The following is an 18913-nucleotide window of genomic DNA, read 5'->3' on the forward strand; positions in this document are numbered from 1 at the left end:
ATAGTTAGTAGTGTTCATAATGATTGAATGCTCAGCACCATCTGACTAAACAAAGAAACTGATGATCAGGTAACATTGTAATTATGTTGTTTTAATGATAGCTGCTGACTGACATGAAAATAATATTGACCGACATGGAACATTACATAGTGTTTGTACTCATTTATTGCCGGCTATGGACTGACTGTGGCATTGTACAAGACGCCGATTTAAAGATGTGTGTAGGACAGATATTACAATATATTAACATAAAAAGTTCTTACAATTTAGTTACTAACATAAAGGTAGTAAGAGTATAGAATATGTAAACTCATTAGGCATAGAAATTACTTTGATTAACAATTAGCTCAATACCTGTAAAAGGGTGTAAATGATGGTTTTATTTTATGGTGCAGGAGTTTCAGGATGTGTTGGATTTTATGAAGTTCAGCAAGATTTTCTAGAAGCTGAAATTAACTAATTGAAATATTTTGTAAGCTAACATGTTGTTCTAGGAAAATTATACATTTTTGGGAAAAAATTAAGGCTATAAGATTATGACACTGGATTTTTGAAAGGATTAAATTTTAAGAGCAAAAAGTTCTAGTAACTGATAATTGTGAATAAAGGTAACTTTTGAAGTACATAGATTTCTGAAGAGATAAGATGCTTGTTTAATAAATGAGAAAAAGGGGTTTCAAATAAAGTGTGTCAATCGTAAAATAATTATTAGTGCTGTCAAGTTTTGAAGTGCACTTGGTGTTAGACAATTGTGAAGTTTGGAATATTTTCCAAGGTAAAATATTTTTCCATGAATTATGTACACTATTGTTATCAGCAGACTGTGATTTATATACTGAAAATAAAGTTTTAGAAAATACAGGATGGATAAGAATTTGGAGTTTTCATATATTCACAGTACATGGGTTATGTATGGAATAGAGAACAGAAAAAAATTAAGGTCTGGAAGTATAGCAAGAGAAGCTTCATTTGACAGTGTTGTCACCTCACTTCTTTTACTGGAATATGTTAGTGTGATATGCATACAGCCAAAGATGGTGGAAAATTTTAGCTTCAGAACCATAGGTTTCTTCATGTAACATGAGAAAAGAGGGCTAGAGGAAGAGGACAAGTGCTAAAGAGAAAAAAAAAAGATTTTTTGCAAGCTGTTCACCAATAAAGACTGTGCTTAACTTACTGTATTACCGAGCGAGATGGCACAGTGGTTAGCACACTGGACTCGCATTCAGGAGGATGACGTTTGAGATTCTCATCTGGCCATCCTAATTTAAGTTTTCCATAATTTCTCTAAATGGCTTCAGGTAAATGCTGGGATAGTTCTTTTGAAAGGACGTGGCCAACTTCCTTCCCTATCCTTCCCTTATCCGATGGGACCAATGACCTGGTTGTTTGGTCCACTCTCCCAAATCAACCAACCAACCAACTTATTATATTTGGTCATCAAGTGGATTCAAAAATGCATCCCAGGAGATGGTTGTGCAAAGTCCAGTATGTTTCTATACCCATGAAATTTGTTATGATGGTACTAATGTGGATGCTATTTTTCTTGACTATCTTAATGCTGTTGTACATTTTTTATTGTAGCTTAACATCAGGGTATATGCATGTGGTATATGTTATTAAGTTTATAACTGGTTTATGGGTTCCTCATTGGCACAGTTGTTTTTGATCCAGATTAACCAGTTCAGAGAAACCTAACATAAGAGTGTTTTGCTTGCGATATTACTGACTGTTAATTTAGTGGCTGCAAACTGTTGAAGAGAAAGAAAGTATTGTTTTGCAATTTGCATGTAGCTCTGTTCATGCGACTTATTCACAAAGGTCCTGAATAGTACTTGTCAACAAATTTACAGTCGTCAGCGTCATGGAACTGACAGAGTCAGTGATTGAATGTCTCCACCTTAGTCAAACCATAAGGACCCCATTAAGGTGACAGTGTGTTCCTACTGATTATAAACTTCACTTTCACACTACAAGCAAAGCAAGCAGTTTCTACCATATCAAGAGCTAATGATAAGAATCAAGGCTAGCCTCAGACCCCCAGTTTATGGCCATCATTGACAATGCGTGTGCCAAGATTTTCCATAGGAAGCACCATCCCTCCATAGGTTGATTTGATTTGATTTTTACAGGGAGAAAAAAACATTTATACAACAATGGTCTTAGCACTTTCTTCTTTCCTTTCCCCCACCCAAAGCTGGGTTTATTATATGGTTCCACTCTGTTTAATTCTAGTAAAGCCATTGGTACCCATAAGAAGGAGGGGTGCTCATAAGTGTACCTTTTACCTTGGAACATATATTCCATATATGAGGGGTCCATGATGGTTTCACTTCCAGCAGGGTAATCCAAGCCCCCTCCTCCTACTGGTAGAGTTTCAGCAAAGAGCGTGAGATTCCAGTACGTGTGCTGAATTTGCTTCCTCATAAATGGTATTGCAACAGTTTTCTTTGGGACTAATTGTTTGATCCTGTTTCCTGCGCCAGTTTTCCGCAATGTCAGGTGCACATTGTGCCACTGTTCTAACAGTACTATTTGCCAAATATTACCATGACTAAACCATCTGCATATCCTTGGCAAAAGTAGCCTCCGTTATGTAACTCTTCATTGGGTTAATTCACCACTAGATTTCCCAGTTGTGTGGACAAGACCCCTCCTTGTGGAAACCTCCCGGTTGCATTTATCACCACTTTCTTGTTCATCAAGTTGGCTTCTACGTTTCTTCTATTCAGCATGGCCTTAGTCCACTTGCATATGGTGGTTACAATGCCATGCTGCTCTGCAGCTCTAACAATGGATTTGAAGGTTATATTGCTAAAAGCCTCCCTCAATATCCAGGAAGGTGCAGAGAGCTATTTCATGAACATTTTGAGCTTTTTCCACCTTCCCAACAGGTTGGTGAAGTGCTGTTTGATGTGACTTAACTGGTTGATATGCTTGTTGGTTTATGTGCAGCAGAACCTCATTTAACCTATACTCCTGTTTTCCTAATATCTTTAGAAAAAAGGAGGATAGACTAATTGGTCTCTTATCTTTGGCCTTGAATGATCAGTTTTCCCTGGCTTTGGAATGAAAACAACCCTCATTGTCCTCCAAGTATTTGGAATGATTCCTGTTGCTAGCCTGACCCTGAACAGTCTACATAGGAATTAATTAAAACCTGTCCTGCATGTTGTAGTACAGCTGGAGAGATACAATCTGGGTCTGGTGACTTGGATGGTGAACGTTCCCACAGCCCACTGGATTTTTTTTTTTTTTTTTTAAGTCAGGACATTCCCTTGCAGGCTGTCAGTTTTCATTTTCATTACCCATGAACCAATCTCTCTGAGAGACTGACTCCTGGTCTGTGTTATCTGTCAGAGTGCAGTGAGGGAAGTGAGTCTTGAGGAGCACATCTAGCATCGCAATTGGTATCCTTGTATGCCCACTGTCCTCCTGGACCAATTGGTATTTTATTGAGAACTTTATGAAGTATAGCTCAAGTAGCTGTACCTTCCACTTCCTCACAGGATACATTACAGGCAGAAAGCTTCACTTGCTTGGTCACAAGATTTTATTTACAAGGGTTTCTCGATACTTGCCCATTGTCATTTCTTCCTTGCGAGGTTGAACAGTCTTCGTATCTGTTTCCTATGCACTTCCAGGCTGTTGTTCCACCAAGATACATTCCTATTTGTGCACTTCTTGTTGAGTGGGCAGTTTCGTAAGTATGAGGTTGTAATGGGAGACTCACTGCATCTTCCATGTCCTCAAAATCTACTGGGTGCCTTATCAGAGTTCTGATTTCAGGTAAGTGCAAGTTTAGATCTTTCTGTATGAGTCCCAGTCTGTTCTACTAGGATCCCTACAGGTCATTTCAACCTCAAACTTTATATGTGAGGGAAGATCAGAAAGTAATGCACAATAATTATGTTACCAAAAAGTTTAACAGGTGATGAAACAAAATAATCACAACTGAACTTGCATCTTTTATCTAGTTTTCTACATATTCACTAACATTCTCAACACATTTCTCCCATTGTCTTACCAATTTTGATATACCCTCTTCACAGAAGCCCGTTTGATTGGAGTGTGGTTTACTGCGGACTGCTGATATCACTTCCACATCTGTTACAAGGTGTTGACCAGCCAGGAATTTGTTCACGGGACCAAACAGATAAAAGTTCAACTACGCAAGGTCCACACTGTATGGTGGATACTGGAGCATCTCCCACCCAAATTTGCAGTTTCCTCATGAACAGGTGCAGCAATGTGGGGGCAAGCATTCTCATGAAGAAGTTTAACACTGTCAGCATTAATGTTGTGCTGCTTGTTATGATGGGCATGGCACAACTTAACCAAAGCTTTAAAATAGGCTGCAGCATTCACAGTCATCCTGTGCTCAGCAAAGTCCACCAGTAATACAGCACAGATAACTCTGGAGCTCTGCACAAGCACTTCCCTAGCAGATCTTTTTTTAATTTTTTTTCTAGAGACCTGCTTGATTTTTGGGCATCTAGTCGTACACCCACAACTCATCACCAGTGATGATTTCTTTCAGAAAATCATGCTCTTCTGCAACATAACACATTAAGTGATCAAAGCTTCTCATCATTCACTGGCCCTTGTGGTTGTGTGTCAGTGTCTTAGATATTTCATGAGCAGTATTGTACAGTGCACCATAGGAAGTGTTGAACTGCTTTGATAAGGTTCGCAGATGCTCAGACCGATCGTTCAAAATAGCAGCCTCAATGGCTCCAACATTCTTTAGGGTTGCAGATGATAGTGGCTGCCCAGAGCGTGGTGAATCACTAAGGTTCACACAGCCCTCTTGGAAGGATGCGCACCACCTGGAGAGATTGCTGTGGTCCATACAATCGTCCCTATATATGTCATGTATAACCCTGTAAATTTCACTAATTTATGCCCTTTGGACCACAAATATTGAACTACACTTCGCTGCTTTTCGCAAGTTAATGACACTAATATGTGCACCTAGTTTGTTTTGTGGTTCAGACATCTCTTGTTAGAGCTGTATGACAAAATACAATCTGTAGCACAAACTTCAAACTGTATTGTCATGAAATTTCAACATTCCAGCTGCAATACTAGGTGAGACAAAAATTACTGTGTGTTACTTTCTGATCCTCCCCTGTACATGACGTCAGCTAAGGATGGCTCCATCAGCATATGCCATTGTTTGACGTAACTACCCACTAGAGTGGACCAAAAAGTTATGTAAATTACTTCTATGGTTAATCACCCTCCAATCCTTTGTGAAGACCTTCTGGTTCTACATCCTTATTTTCACGAACAGAGTCTTTGGAGGAGTATCTTAAGAAGTTTTGGTACCCAAATTGTCTATCTTTTTAGTTTTGAAGAGCTCAGCCACTGTCTTGATCTGCAGCTTTGCCTTTCCACAGAGATACATATCTGGTTAAGCTGTTCCACCATTCCCATACTCCCACAGACAAAGATAAGAGCACTTTGTCCAGAGAGACATTCCCTCTCCCATCCCCAGCCTTGTTGAAGAGAGGCATCTGAACAAGCTCCATCTATCGCAAGGTGACGTTTGTCGGTAGATGTCCTTGTTGGATAACTGCTATCCTGAAAACTGAGACTGCAGTACTATAGGTATGTTTCCCTATTTCCTGCCTCAGCTTTCTTTGAATCCATTTATCATGAGATGTGGAGTATTAGACTCTTCCCTTATTCTCTTGTCCCCTGTCCTAGAGATAGAAGGGGTATGATTACCCCTTCACTCTGAGACTGTCTCCTTTCCTTTGTGGTCTTAGGTTAAGACTTTTAGTTCCAGCCATTTATATTTAGAAAACCATTATTTACCTTCCTTTTGTTTTTGTTCTTCGAGGAGTTTCCTCCTCTGACCACCAGACATGAATTTGAACTTTACGTGGTCCAGCTTACAGTAGTAATTTGCACTTCTCGGACTGGCCTATCACCCAGTCCAGTTGTGAAAAGAGCTTCTATCATTTCCAGTCCTAATGCTTGGATGTTTGAGATCTCATCAAGTCCCTCAGTTTTATTTTCACCTCTGGCAGAGTCCTCAGCTTTTTGCGAACATGTATGCCTCTCCGCCTAAAGGGGCTGTGTTTCTACAAGGTGATGTCCCCCCGGAGAGGCCCTCCATCGATACTGGCAGATCATCTTCCACTTTATTCTTGGCATATCTGCTGAAAGTTAACATTGGTATTCTTCCTGTTCCTGGTTGCTATCTTCCATTATTCACGTAACAGGAGCCTTTCCTCTAGTGCCTACCCATCGTATTTAGGGTCTGCTAAAGACGTTGCTTCAGTTCCCAGAAATGGCAATTTGTGGTGGCTCAGTAGTTGCGTCACATGGTTACTTTCCCTATCATTTGTTAAAATGTTATCAGATCTATTCATACGAATACTATGCTGAGTTAATTAAGCGGTACTACTCTTAGAATCATCAACACACAATAATTGAAAGACATCTCAGTATTTGAACTTGCTTCATAAGCCTCTGTCGGTGAGATGGTGCATTGCATGCCAAAGCAGTTGCCTGATGCTGGTAACTGAAAGAAAAAAAGTTCCACATCACATTCCGGGGAAACACACACACACACACACACACACACACACACACACACACACTTGCGCACACACGCAGAGAGAGAGAGAGAGAGAGAGAGGATGAGGAGCAGAAGGAGGAGGAGCAAATGTGTTTTATGAACGTGTATTGTGACACACTTCATTTCCATTTTACAACTCATTTTCTTCTACTCTTTATAGCACATTAATCATAGCAATACACAGGAACAGACTGTACCAGCATACCACTGGATACTTTTCTTACATGAAGTGTCCAAGGAGCCCTCTTGTTTATGTGTCATTGAGGTCATTGCCAGTGTTGTGTGTTCCATTTCACAGGAGGTAAATTTGACATGTGACTTGCATCACCATTTGTGTTGGAATGTGGTTCCCTCCACTGTCTTACTTAAACATACTATCAGCTATTTAAGTTATCATTATGGACTTAGCAAATATATATATGTTTCTAATACTCATTACAAATGTGATTTCTGGTATAGTTTAATGGAAGTGTTCACAAATGTGATCTACATCTACATTTATACTCCGCAAGCCACCCAACGGTGTGTGGCGGAGGGCACTTTACGTGCCACTGTCATTACCTCCCTTTCCTGTTCCAGTCGCGTATGGTTCGCGGGAAGAACGACTGTCTGAAAGCCTCTGTGCGCGCTCTAATCTCTCTAATTTTACATTCGTGATCTCCTCGGGAGGTATAAGTAGGGGGAAGCAATATATTCGATACCTCATCCAGAAACGCACCCTCTCGAAACCTGGCGAGCAAGCTACACCGCGAAGCAGAGCGCCTCTCTTGCAGAGTCCGCCACTTGAGTTTGTTAAACATCTGCGTAACGCTATCACGGTTACCAAATAACCCTGTGACGAAACGCGCCGCTCTTCTTTGAATCTTCTCTATCTCCTCCGTCAACCCGATCTGGTACGGATCCCACACTGATGAGCAATACTCAAGTATAGATCGAACGAGTGTTTTGTAAGCCACCTCCTTTGTTGATGGACTACATTTTCTAAGGACTCTCCCAATGAATCTCAACCTGGTACCCGCCTTACCAACAATTAATTTTATATGATCATTCCACTTCAAATCGTTCCGCACGCATACTCCCAGATATTTTACAGAAGTAACTGCTACCAGTGTTTGTTCCGCTATCATATAATCATACAATAAAGGATCCTTCTTTCTATGTATTCTCAATACATTACATTTGTCTATGTTAAGGGTCAGTTGCCACTCCCTGCACCAAGTGCCTATCCGCTGCAGATCTTCCTGCATTTCGCTACAATTTTCTAATGCTGCAACTTCTCTGTATACTACAGCATCATCCGCGAAAAGCCGCATGGAACTTCCGACACTATCTACTAGGTCATTTATATATATTGTGAAAAGCAATGGTCCCATAACACTCCCCTGTGGCACGCCAGAGGTTACTTTAACGTCTGTAGACGTCTCTCCGTTGATAACAACATGCTGCGTTCTGTTTGCTAAAAACTCTTCAATCCAGCCACACAGCTGGTCTGATATTCCGTAGGCTCTTACTTTGTTTATCAGGCGACAGTGCGGAACTGTATCGAACGCCTTCCGGAAGTCAAGAAAAATAGCATCTACCTGGGAGCCTGTATCTAATATTTTCTGGGTCTCATGAACAAATAAAGCGAGTTGGGTCTCACACGATCGCTGTTTCCGGAATCCATGTTGATTCCTACATAGTAGATTCTGAGTTTCCAAAAACGACATGATATTCGAGCAAAAAACATGTTCTAAAATTCTACAACAGATCGACGTCAGAGATATAGGTCTATAGTTTTGCGCATCTGCTCGACGACCCTTCTTGAAGACTGGGACTACCTGTGCTCTTTTCCAATCATTTGGAACCTTCCGTTCCTCTAGAGACTTGCGGTACACGGCTGTTAGAAGGGGGGCAAGTTCTTTCGCGTACTCTGTGTAGAATCGAATTGGTATCCCGTCAGGTCCAGTGGACTTTCCTCTGTTGAGTGATTCCAGTTGCTTTTCTATTCCTTGGACATTTATTTCGATGTCAGCCATTTTTTCGTTTGTGCGAGGATTTAGAGAAGGAACTGCAGTGCGGTCTTCCTCTGTGAAACAGCTTTGGAAAAAGGTGTTTAGTATTTCAGCTTTACGCTTGTCATCCTCTGTTTCAATGCCATCATCATCCCGGAGTGTCTGGATATGCTGTTTCGAGCCACTTACTGATTTAACGTAAGACCAGAACTTCCTAGGATTTTCTGTCAAGTCGGTACATAGAATTTTACTTTCGAATTCACCGAACGCTTCACGCATAGCCCTCCTTACGCTAACTTTGACATCGTTTAGCTTCTGTTTGTCTGAGAGGTTTTGGCTGCGTTTAAACTTGCAGTGAAGCTCTCTTTGCTTTCGCAGTAGTTTCCTAAATTTGTTGTTGTACCACGGTGGGTTTTTCCCGTCCCTCACAGTTTTACTCGGCACGTACCTGTCTAAAACGCATTTTACGATTGCCTTGAACTTTTTCCATAAACACTCTACATTGTCAGTGTCGGAACAGAAATTTTCGTTTTGATCTGTTAGGTAGTCTGAAATCTGCCTTCTATTACTCTTGCTAAACAGATAAACCTTCCGCCCTTTTTTTATATTCCTATTAACTTCCAAATTCAGGGATGCTGCAACGGCCTTATGATCACTGATTCCCTGTTCTGCACTTACAGAGTCGAAAAGTTCGGGTCTGTTTGTTACCAGTAGGTCCAAGATGTTATCTCCACGAGTCGGTTCTCTGTTTAATTGCTCGAGGTAATTTTCGGATAGTGCACTCAGTATAATGTCACTCGATGCTCTGTCCCTACCACCCGTCCTAAACATCTGAGTGTCCCAGTCTATATCTGGTAAATTGAAATCTCCATGTTGGCAGACGCATATTTGACATACAAATTAGCATATAGCTGTGGCTACACTACTATATTTGTATCAGGAGATATTTGCAGAATGAAGATATCCCAAGATGTGGATGTTTGAAGCAGATTCAATGCAATGGGATACAAAATACCACTTACAGACGTAAGAATTACAACTTAACCAGATTTAACCCAAGATGACATTCTGAAACTTTCATCTACCAAAGTATTCTGTCTAGTACGCTGATGTGTTCAGTTCTGCATTTCTTCAATGAGCAAATGTGCTATGAAAATGCTTAGCAAATGAGTTCTTATGTGAAAATCCTGTGTTTCCAGACTAAAGTCCATTTGACATCCCTTATTCTACATGAGAGGATAGTTTCCTGAAAGTTTGGCCATACCTTTTTGTTATGCTCTCTCTAAATGCCTTTGTGTTTGCAGACAGTGGCCACATCTCCTCCATATCGATACTACTTGGATAGTCCATTTTGAAACTGCTGTAATCAAGTTAGCTGAGAATCTAACAACAGTAGTGCACAAATAAATAGTGACTCAATTTTTAGCCGAAGCTAGTGTTCCTTGTTTCTGGTTGAGTGTTGTACGTAGCCCGTATTCATACTTTTCATCATTGTCTGTCTTCTGTCTGTGCCTGTAACCTGCATATGAACATTTTTGGTGTGACGTATGATTGACTCTTGAATTGGGCCCTTTAAAACCATGCCATTTTTAATTTGCAGAGAACACAGTTATCTCTGTTAGATCATAATGAGGAACAATAATGGAAATTTGTGGATGGAACAATACATAAAATAAGTGGAAGGCAGCCACTGACATACAGCAGACAGATGTGTGGCATATACTCACATAACAGAACATAGCACTCACTAGCTCTTGAGGACATTAATACACATACCACGCAGACACCCAAGCACATACTACCCCAGTCGCAAAAATACTGTCACCAGAACTATCACACCTGTTTGTTCAGGACACTACTGAAATTTGAAAGATAACATCAGTTATAACTAGAAAGAAGAAAGCATCAAGGTAAACAGATCCTGGATTCCTGCTTACAGCAAACAATCATTGCAGGTAGCAAGGGGAGAACCTCAGTGATAATGACCAGGGGAAAGCCATCAGACATTGGCACGCAACAGGTACATATAATCTCCAGCAGTGGGCTCATATCCACTCTGATACCAGCGATGGAGGATTAAGTCATGATGATGCCAGCCACTTATGCTGGTGAAATGTCAGAAAAATCATTAAACAATTACTGTGTAATGGGTTACTGCTTATTCTGTGTTAGAAAGTGCACCATGCTGAGGGGTATATAGTTCAAATGGATTTCCATGTCACTATGTGTAATCACATGTGAGTAATATTAATCTTCTGTCAAACTGTGATGATGATATTTTCCCAAAATCGGTTGTGATAATAAAGAAAAATTAATATAGCTTTGTGTCATGCATTTTCTCAAATTTTAAAGAAATGTCAGCCGAAGATAATGAGACAGAACCCATCGGAGAATACATCAACAAGTGATCGCAAGAGCCTCGACTACTTTTGTTCAAGATCTCTCTCTCCCCCTCCCTCCCTCCCTCCCTCCCTCCCTCTCTCTCTCTCTCTCTGTGTGTGTGTGTGTGTGTGTGTGTGTGTGTGTGTGTGTGTGTGTGTGTGTGTGTGTGGGGCGGGGGGGGGGGGGGGGTGTTCTTTCCCTATAAGTTAAAACTGTTAGTCAAACTGAGACATGATTCCAGAGTCATCCATGCCTTTTGCAGGCAACACTCTTACCTACTGAGTTATGTGGGCATGAGTAATGGGTCACCTCACCTCACACTCTCAATCTGCCAGTGCCCCTATCCTAATGATTGACTTTTTGTTAACATCTCTGGGGTAACTTGACAGATTAACTTTCATGGGAGGAATGCTTTTATGGGAGAAATGCCTTAGTTACAGCTTAGGTTTTGTTTTCACTGCACACTAATCATCAGATTAATTGTGGATTTCTTCCTTTTGTGTATGTGAGTTAAAACAAACAGTGGGATGCTGCATTTGTTGTTCATTGTAGGGGAATCAGTATTGTGGATTGTGTGAAATACAAACTTGCAAACTGCTCTCTGCATAAAGCATCCATTTGAGATAATTGTTAAGCATTGTGCTTGATGATTTGATGAGCAAGCTGTAAAGACTGTTTGCTTGAGACTGTAGAAGTCCATTCACTTTAATACAAGTAACACTAATTTACTTAGGTATGAAAATATTGGTATTGATCATTTGAGTAAGTCTATCAGTAATTATTTTGCAACTGTTGCAGTTACATCTCCACCTTTAGTGTCATGTCATAGCACACATACCAGTGGTGCCTCCTCCACTCCTCCTCCCCCCCCCCCCCCCACCACCACATAAACACACAATGCGTCATTATATTAGGAGTTTTTGCCTTTTAATTCTATTTCATTTTTACTCAGGTGTTTATCAGATAGCTAAGTGTTGTCACTTCTTCTGGTCTTTTTAGATTACTTCCTACAGTGTTTTCCATTTCTGCTATTCCACAGGAGCGCCCACTGTCAAAAGTTCTACAGAGAGGTGAAGATGCACAGTTTGATCAACTTTTAACTGCTTTTGGATCTGTTGCTGAGCATTGCTTACCATCTATTTTGAGAGCACTTTTTGCTTGGTATGAAAGACAGGTTATCGACGCCGGAGGAACAGAACAGAGGAAGACAGATCTAAAAGGAAAAAGGTAAATTCTCCAAATGTAGCTCATATTGCCCTTTTTCACCTTGGGAACAATATTGATGCCTGACTCAATATTATACTGGATAAAATAAATTATGTGTGACAATTGTGACTACATCAACAAAAATATTATTCCCTTCTTTCAGTAAGAGCTATTTTTTGAAAACAAAACTAAATTCACAGTGTCTAACTCATTGATCTGCCAATTACTACTTCAGTTTGCGATTAGTTGGTTTGTTAGATGTAGGGCAACCAACATTGAGTTAATTAGTGCTCATTGATGATCAATGTGTGGTAGTACAACATCACACCTGATGCATGTTTCTACTTCTCTAGAAGCAGTTAAAAATAATATCTGTTAAGAAATTTTCTGGCTACAGATGTATCTTACAATCATTGCTTTAAGTGGAATCTATTTATGTTTTCCTACTTGCAACATACATATAGAAAATATGTGGTGGCACACTGATTTCTGTTTCTGAACAATTATATGAGGCAAGACAACAATGGGCAGTAGTTAGGCCAGTATGCAAGCTGTTAAAAACTACAACACACCTTTCGAACTCTATCTGGTTAGTGAGTTATAAATATTTCCTGTACATTATGCAGTAATAAGCACTTGTGTAACTGTATTATTTTTCAGTGTACTCAGGCAGAAAAAGAGGCATTTTTTAAATTAGTTTCCAAGTTATTTATACATATTCAATCAGAATGCATGTGCATTCTGCGGCTTGGGAAAAGATTTAAATATCCTTTAGTGCTTTGCAGAAGTTTCATGGTATTTGTATTTCTGAGTAGTAAATTCTTAAATTTTTGTATTTGACCTCTACTGTTCTCCCTCAAATACCCTGTGGAATTGAGGCCAGGTTGTTGTTATTTTTTCTAAGCTTTCAGTGTACATTTGAATTAACAAAGTCTGGTATGGAATTACTGTGGTACAACATGCAGTAACTTGAGACACTTCTTGAAATATATGTTACAGCATGAAAAACTGTCCTTCACATTAGCAGTCCTGGAGTCTCAATTATGGCATTAGAACTTGCAATTTATAACATATTTGAGAGTACTGGAAGTTTTATAATGAGCACTAGTTACATAAGAATTTAGGCTACTTGATCAGATAAATATGTGAGATCTATCACTTGCTCTGTCCATGTACTAACTAATCAGAATACTTCATAACAATTGACGAAATGTAACACAGCATTACTTTTTCAGTTCATGGAGAATGAGAGAGATTTTTTTTTTAATTATCAATGTTGGCTTTGTATTACAGTTAATTTTTGTCATCACTTTCTGAAGAGAGACAATAATTAGTTTCAGAGTCTATGCACATACATGAGCATGGAGAGGAAATCTGGCTCAAGTTTAAAAGAACACTTGACGACACGCTGGATAGATATGTATGCAGTAGAATAGCTAATAATGGGAGGAACCCTCTATTATAAAAAAACTTCTAGAGAAACAGATTACTGAGAATAGGTGTAAAACAAAGTGTAGGGTTATAGATAGAGAGATGCTGAGTGAAACGCATTTCACTGTCAAGAGACCAATGCATGATGCCTTCCGTGACTACCACAGCAGAATACTGTTAAATGACATTTCACAAAATCCAGAGAAATTTTGGTCATATGTAAAGCAGTTACTTTGGAATAAGGCTGGGCATCTCGGACATATTCTGAGTCGTGGTCACCTTTGTGCTCATACGGCAAAGACTACCAAATCCACCAATTAGTCCCTCAGCCGTTTGCTTCCCTGGTACTTTAAATATGATGCTGGCAACAATCAGAGCAAAATGCCTCGGACCTTTGGAGGTGACGGAGTCCCACCTCTAACTGACAAACCAGGGACTCCTGAGATACAACTTGGCAAACAAATTGTAATGAGATGGGGAGCTATTAATATCAAGGGGGGCTACTCTGGGAGGAAGGTAGAGCTGGCAGAGGCTGCAAGTAAGATGGGGCTGGACGTTTTAGCTGTTAGTGACATTCGGATAGGGGGTGAGAAAGAAGAGGATGTGGGAGAATACAAGGTCTACCTGTCAGGAGTCAAAGCAGGAATAGCACAATGGGGTGTAGGGCTTTACATCAGGAAAGAAATGGAACCCAGCGTAGTTGCAGTAAGGTATGTAAACGAACGACTGATGTGGATAGATTTGACAGTGTCTAGCAAGAAAATTAGGATTGTGTCAGTATATTCGCATTGTGAAGGGACAGATCAAGATAAGATGGATAGTTTTTATGAGGCACTCAGTGATGTAGTTGTTAGAGTAAAGGACAAGGACAGTGTTCTGCTCATGGGTGATCTTAACGCCAGGATTGGAAATCGAACAGAAGGGTATGAAAAGGTTATGGGTAAATTTGGAGAGGATATGGAGGCCAACAGGAACAGGAAACAACTCTTGGATTTCTGTGCCAGTATGGGCTTAGTAATCACAAACTCCTTTTTTAAACATAAGAACATTCACCGGTATACTTGGGAAGGCAGGGGAACCAGATCTGTCATTGACTATATAATAACAGATCAGGAATTCAGGAAGGCTGTGAGGGACACATGTGTATTCAGGGGATTCTTTGTTGACACTGATCATTATTTAATCTGCAATGAAATTGGGATTGTGAGGCCGAAAGTGCAGGAGGTCAGGTCCATATGTAGGAGGATAAGAGTGGAGAAACTTCAGGATAAGGAAATCAGGCACAAGTACATAACAGCGATCTCAGAAAGGTGCCAGTTAGTTGAATGTAGTCAATTACAGTCATTGGAAAAGGAATGGACAAGGTACAGGGACACAGTACTAGAAGTGGCTAAAGAATTTCTTGGAACAGTAGTGTGTAAAAGTAGGATGAAGCAAACAGCTTGGTGGAATGATACAGTCAAGGCAGCCTGTAAAAGGAAAAAGAAGGCGTATCAAAAATGGCTACATACCAGAACCCAGGTAGACAGAGAAAGTTATGTTGAAGAAAGAAACAAAGCCAAACAGATAATTGCAGCATCCAAGAAGAAATCTTGGGAAGACTTTGGAAACAGGTTGGAGACTATGGGTCAAGCTGCTGGAAAACCATTCTGGAGTGTAATTAGCAGTCTTCGAAAGGGAGGTAAGAAGGAAATGACAAGTATTTTGGACAGGTCAGGATAACTGCTGGTGAATCCTGTGGATGCCTTGGGCAGATGGAGGGAATATTTTGAAGAGTTGCTCAATGTAGGTGAAAATGCGATCAGTAATGTTTCAGATTTCGAGGTAGAATGGGATAGGAATGATGATGGAAATAGGATCACATTTGAGGAAGTGGAAAAAATGGTCAACAGATTGCAGTGCAATAAAGCGGCTGGGGTGGATGAAATTAAGTCGGAACTCATCAAATACAGTGGAATGTCAGGTCTTAAATGGCTACACAGGATAATTGAAATGGCCTGGGAGTTGGGCAGGTTCCATCAGACTGGACAAAAGCAGTAATCACACCAAGCTTTAAACATGGAAACAGAAAAGATTGTAACAACTACAGAGGTATCTCTTTAATCAGCGTTGTGGGTAAAATCTTCTCAGGTATTGTTGAAAGGAAAGTGCGAGTATTAGTTGAGGACCAATTGGATGAAAATCAGTGTGGGTTTAGGCCTCTTAGAGGTTGTCAGGACCAGATCTTTAGCTTACGGCAAATAATGGAGAAGTGTTATGAGTGGAACAGGGAATTGTATCTATGCTTTATAGATCTAGAAAAGGCATATGAGCGGGTTCCTAGGAGGAAGTTATTGTCTGTTCTACAAGATTATGGAATAGGAGGCAAACTTTTGCAAGCAATTAAAGGTCTTTACATGGATAGTCAGGCAGCAGTTAGAGTTGACGGTAAATTGAGTTCATGGTTCAGTGTAGTTTCAGCGGTAAGACAAGGCTGCAACTTGTCTCCACTGTTGTTCATATTATTTATGGATCATATGTTGAAAACAATAGACTGGCTGGGTGAGATTAAGATATGTGAACACAAAATAAGCAGTCTTGCATATGCGGATGACTTGGTTGTGATGGCAGATTCGATTGAAAGTTTGCAAAGTAATATTTCAGAGCTAGATCAGAAATGTAAGGACTATGGTATGAAGATTAGCATCTCCAAAACGAAAGTAATGTCAGTGGGAAAGAAATATAAACGGATTGAGTGCCAAATAGGAGGAACAAAGTTAGAACAGGTGGACGGTTTCAAGTACTTAGGATGCATATTCTCACAGAATGGCAACATAGTGAAAGAACTGGAAGTGAGGTGTAGCAAAGGTAATGCAGTGAGCGCTCAGCTACGATCTACTCTCTTCTGCAAGAAGGAAGTCAGTACCAAGACTAAGTTATCTGTGCACCGTTCAGTCTTTCGACCAACTTTATTGTATGGGAGCGAAAGCTGGGTGGATTCAGGTTCCTTATCAACACGGTTGAGGTTACGGATATGAAAGTAGCTAGGATGATTGCAGGTACTAGTAGATGGGAACAATGGCAGAAGGGTGTCCACAATGAGGAAATCAAAGAAAAACTGGGAATGAACTCTATAGATGAAGCAGTCAGGGTGAACAGGCTTAGATGGTGGGGTCATGTTACACGCATGGGAGAAGCAAAGTTACCCAAGAGACTCATGGATTCAGCAGTAGAGGGTAGGAGGAGCCGGGGCAGACCGAGGAGAAGGTACCTGGATTCGGTTAAGAATTATTTTGAAGTAATAGGTTTAACATCAGAAGAGGCACCACTGTTACCACTGAATAGGGGATCATGGAGGAACTGTATAAGGGGGGCTATGCTCCAGACTGAACGCTGAAAGGCATAATCAGTCTTAAATGATGATGATGATGATGATGATGATGATGATGATGATGTAAAGGCTGTTAGTGGCACCAAAGTTAGTGTCCAGTCCCTAATGAATGAGACAGGAACTGAAAATGAGGGTAGCAAAAGCAAAATACTTAATTCCATTTTCAAATGTTCCTTTGCAAAGGAAAACCCAGGAGAACTGCTCCAATTTATTCCTCATACCATTGAAAAGATGGTTGAAATAAATATTAGTGTCAGTGGTGTTGAGAAACAGCTGAAATCATTAAAATTGAACTGAGCTCCAGGCCCCGATGGAATCCCTGTCAGATTCTGTCCTGAATTTGTGGCTGAGTTAGCCCCTCTACTAACTATAATCTATTATAGATCCCTTGAACAAAAAACTGTGCCCAATTCTTGGAAAAAGGCACAGGTCACATCCAGCTATAAGAAGGGTAGTAGAAGTTATCTACAAAACTACTGTCCAATATCCTTGACATCAATTTGTTATAGAATCTTAGAACATATTCTGAGCTCAAACATAGTGAGGTATCTTGAACAGAATGACCTCTTCGATGCCAACTAGCATGGATTTCGAAAACATTGATCATGTGAAACCCAACTCCCACTTTTCTCACGTGACATACTTGGGAACAAGACAACCATATAGATGCAGTGTTTCTTGATTTCTGAAAAGCATTTGACTCATTACTGCACCTATGCTTATTGTCAAAAGTATGATCATATAGGGTATCAAGTCAAATTTGTGACTGGACTGAGAACTTTTTGGATGGGAGGAAACAGCATGTTAACTTGGATGGAGACTCATTGTCAAATGTAGAAATAACTTCAGGTGTGACCCAGGCAACTGTGATGGGACCCTTGCTGTTCGTGTTTATATTAATGACCTTGCAGGCAACATTAACAGTAAAATCAGGCATTTTGCAGATGATGCATGTATCTATAATGAAGTAGTACCTGAGAAAAGCTGCATAAATATTCAGTGACATCTTGATAAGATTTCAATGTGATGCAGAGATTGGCAACTCACTGTGAATGTTCAGAAATGTAAAATTTTGGACCTCACAAAGCAAAAAAAAAGGTAGTATCCTGTGACTGCAATATCACTGAATCACTGTTCGAATAGGCCAACTCATACAAATACCGGGGTGGAACACTTTGTTGGGATATGAAATGGAATGATCACATAGATTTAGTTGTGGGTAAAGCTGGTAGTAGAGTTTGGTTTACTAATAGAGTACTGAAGAAGAGCCCTCACTCTACAAAAGGGATTGCTTACTAATCACTCGTATGACCGGTTTTAAAGTATTGCGTTTCAGAAATCCAGAAACACTGCATCTATATGGTTGCCTTGATTCAAAGTATGTCATGTGAGAAAAGTGGGAGTTGGGTTTCACATGATCAATGTTTTCGAAATCCAAACTGGTTTGCATCGAAGAGATCATTCTGTTCTAGATATCTCACTATGTTTGAGCTCAGAATATGTTCTAAGATTCTACAGCAAACTGATGCCAACGATATTGGACAGTAGTTTTGTAGATAACTTCTACTATCCTTCTTGTAGGTAGATGTGACCTGTGCCTTTTTACAAGAAGTGTGTGCTACTCATACCAGATAGAACTAACAGGTGGTACCGAATGAAGGGCAGCACAAATGGTCACAGATTTGTTTAATCCATGGGAGTGTGTCACAGAGATACTGAAGGAGGTGAACTGACAGATTCGTGAGTACAGACATAAGCTATCCTGAGAAAGTCTATTAACAAAATTTCAAGAATCAGCTTTAAATAAGTACTCGATGAATGTACTACAATCCTCTATGTAACACTCACATAGGGATCATGAGGATAAGATTAGAGTAACTTGTGCATGCACTGAGGCATTCAGTCAGTAATTCTTCCCACACTCCTTACGTGAATGGA

General features: G+C 40.1%; 1 protein-coding gene across 2 annotated transcripts in view; it reads left to right on the top strand.

Annotated features, from left to right (window-relative positions):
* LOC126173067 (protein furry) overlaps positions 1-18913 on the top strand; it is a 1238628-nt gene that overhangs the window by 27012 nt on the left and 1192703 nt on the right. For both annotated transcript variants that reach the window (XM_049920928.1, XM_049920929.1), the window contains one exon: positions 12008-12195. In XM_049920928.1, the coding sequence (XP_049776885.1) occupies positions 12008-12195 (188 nt within the window). The remainder of the gene's footprint in view (positions 1-12007; positions 12196-18913) is intronic.

Source organism: Schistocerca cancellata, chromosome 1 (genome assembly GCF_023864275.1).
Source record: "Schistocerca cancellata isolate TAMUIC-IGC-003103 chromosome 1, iqSchCanc2.1, whole genome shotgun sequence".
Classification (NCBI taxonomy): Eukaryota; Metazoa; Arthropoda; class Insecta; order Orthoptera; family Acrididae; genus Schistocerca; species Schistocerca cancellata.